This window comes from Crocodylus porosus, unplaced genomic scaffold (genome assembly GCF_001723895.1).
Source record: "Crocodylus porosus isolate Cpor-Errol unplaced genomic scaffold, CroPor_comp1, whole genome shotgun sequence".
In the NCBI taxonomy this organism is placed as follows: Eukaryota; Metazoa; Chordata; order Crocodylia; family Crocodylidae; genus Crocodylus; species Crocodylus porosus.
In genome coordinates this window covers 199882880-199884641 of record NW_017728906.1, presented here as the reverse complement: position 1 = coordinate 199884641, position 1762 = coordinate 199882880, and the positions used below count along the sequence as shown (strand labels likewise).

The 1762-nt window shown below is 70.1% G+C and overlaps 1 protein-coding gene across 1 annotated transcript in view; it reads right to left on the bottom strand.

The window, feature by feature from the left end:
• Positions 1-985, bottom strand: part of HPX (hemopexin) — a 2407-nt gene extending 1422 nt beyond the window's left edge. Inside the window, exons 1-5 of the mRNA XM_019528555.1 lie at positions 912-985; positions 680-768; positions 511-591; positions 261-403; positions 12-165 (exon numbers count right to left, since the gene is read on the bottom strand). Coding sequence (XP_019384100.1) covers positions 12-165; positions 261-403; positions 511-591; positions 680-768; positions 912-985 — 541 coding nt within the window. The remainder of the gene's footprint in view (positions 1-11; positions 166-260; positions 404-510; positions 592-679; positions 769-911) is intronic.
• Positions 986-1762: the final 777 nt, after the last annotated feature.

Genomic DNA, 1762 nt, shown 5'->3' with positions numbered 1-1762 from the left:
GCGGCATGCACCTTTGAAGAAGATGACGCCCTCGGCCTGGCACTCCTCGACGTGGCACTCCACGGCACTGTCCAGGTGCCCCGGCACGCCCTTGAACTCGTCCCCGATGGCACGGGGGTAGCCGGAGCGCAGCTTCCCATCCGCATAAGCCCAGACCTGCTCGCCCTGTGGATGCAACGCTCAGCCCGGCTGGGGGGGAGGGGGCAGCAGCTCCAGCCCAGAGACCGCCCCCCCACAGCTCTCGCCTGCCCCCACGGCACCTGTAAGAGGTAGAGGCTGTCGTGCTCAGGACTGTCCTGGTGGTGGATGCGGAAGGCAGCGTCCACGGGCCCCGACCCCAGCTCGGGCCACGTGGCATTGATGGGCTCAGGCCCGCCGTGCAACCCCTTCCAGACCTCGTCCCCTGCGGGCAGTGGGGCTCAGACCTGGGCTGAGTGGACCCCCAGCCAACCCTGGGGCGTCCCCCAACGCCAGCCCCCCGGCGCCAGCCCCAGCCCCAGCCCTCTGCACCTTTGAAGAACAGCATCCGGCCCTTCTCGTCCAGCGTCACAGCGTCGAAGGCCCCGTCGTCCGCGCAGCGCCGCAGCGTGTCTGGGGAGAGGGACCATCCTGTGAGCCAGGCCGGACTCAGGGGGCAGAGCCCCCGGCCCCACCACACCCCGCTGGACGGAGGTCTCACCCGTGTCGTTGGGGGTCTCAGCCCCACAGCGGCTGCCATGGGAAGCCCCGGGCAATTTTGGGGGTGTCATCCCAGGGCCATTGCGGGCACTGTGGAGAGCAGCCCCATTAGTGCCTGGCCCACTGGAGCTCCCCCTCCAGTGCTGCCCCTGAGGGAGGGGTGGGCTCCCACGCACGCCTGCCCATGCCCACCCGCCCCCGAGCAGTGCCCGGTGCCCCGTGCGGGCGCTCACTGCGGGTAGGCGAGCACCAGGGCCAGGGCCCAGGCCAAGCAGAGGGCAGCGGTGGCGGCAGCGGTGGCTCGCATGCTGCTGTGGGGTCCGGGGTCCGGGTGGGTCCAGCGCCTGCAGGCTTGGCCCTATATAGCCCCAGGTCTTGCTCAACCCACCTACCAAGTTTCACCCCCGTCACTCCCCACCCCCCTGTGCCATTAACCCCTGGGGCAGCCCAGGACTGGGGGGGGCCAGTGCCCCCTGCCCTTTGCTCCTCTCCCCCCGCAGAGCCCTGGTGGGTGCAGGAAGGCCCCCAGGCTCGAGGTCCTGGGGGTCCCCTTGGGGCCAGGGGATAAGAAGCAAGCGGGGGGTAGGGGGACATGTTCCTGAACCACCCCCCCTTTCCCAGCACTGGGGACTTGCTTCCCCCCGCACTGCCCCGCAGAGACCTTCGTCCCCGCTCCTGTTTGCTCAGCCAGGCCCTGGCCCCATGCAGATCGGTCAGGGGCAAAGGGCACCACCGCCCCCAGCCAAGGGGGTCTCTGGGACCTGCCCCCCCATAACAGCCCCCCTGAGAGCACACCCCCACATCAAGACAGGAGATGGGGGGCAGCCCCTGTGCCCCAGGCTTTGTCTTCGCACGTGGTCCAACTCCAGCCAGTGTGGGGGGGGGGCCTGGGCAGGGCCAAGGACATGACGGGTCCAGCCAGGCCTCGTCCGGCTGCCGGGAATCACCGGGGGGGCAGGACGTGCTGAGCTGGCACAAGCCACCTGTGCCAAGCAGTGTCCCCCCCCAGCCCGTGCAGGCCTCCTCAAGTCTCCGTGGCTCTTCCCCATGCCCGCAGTGCCCCCACCCTGCAGAAGGGACCCCC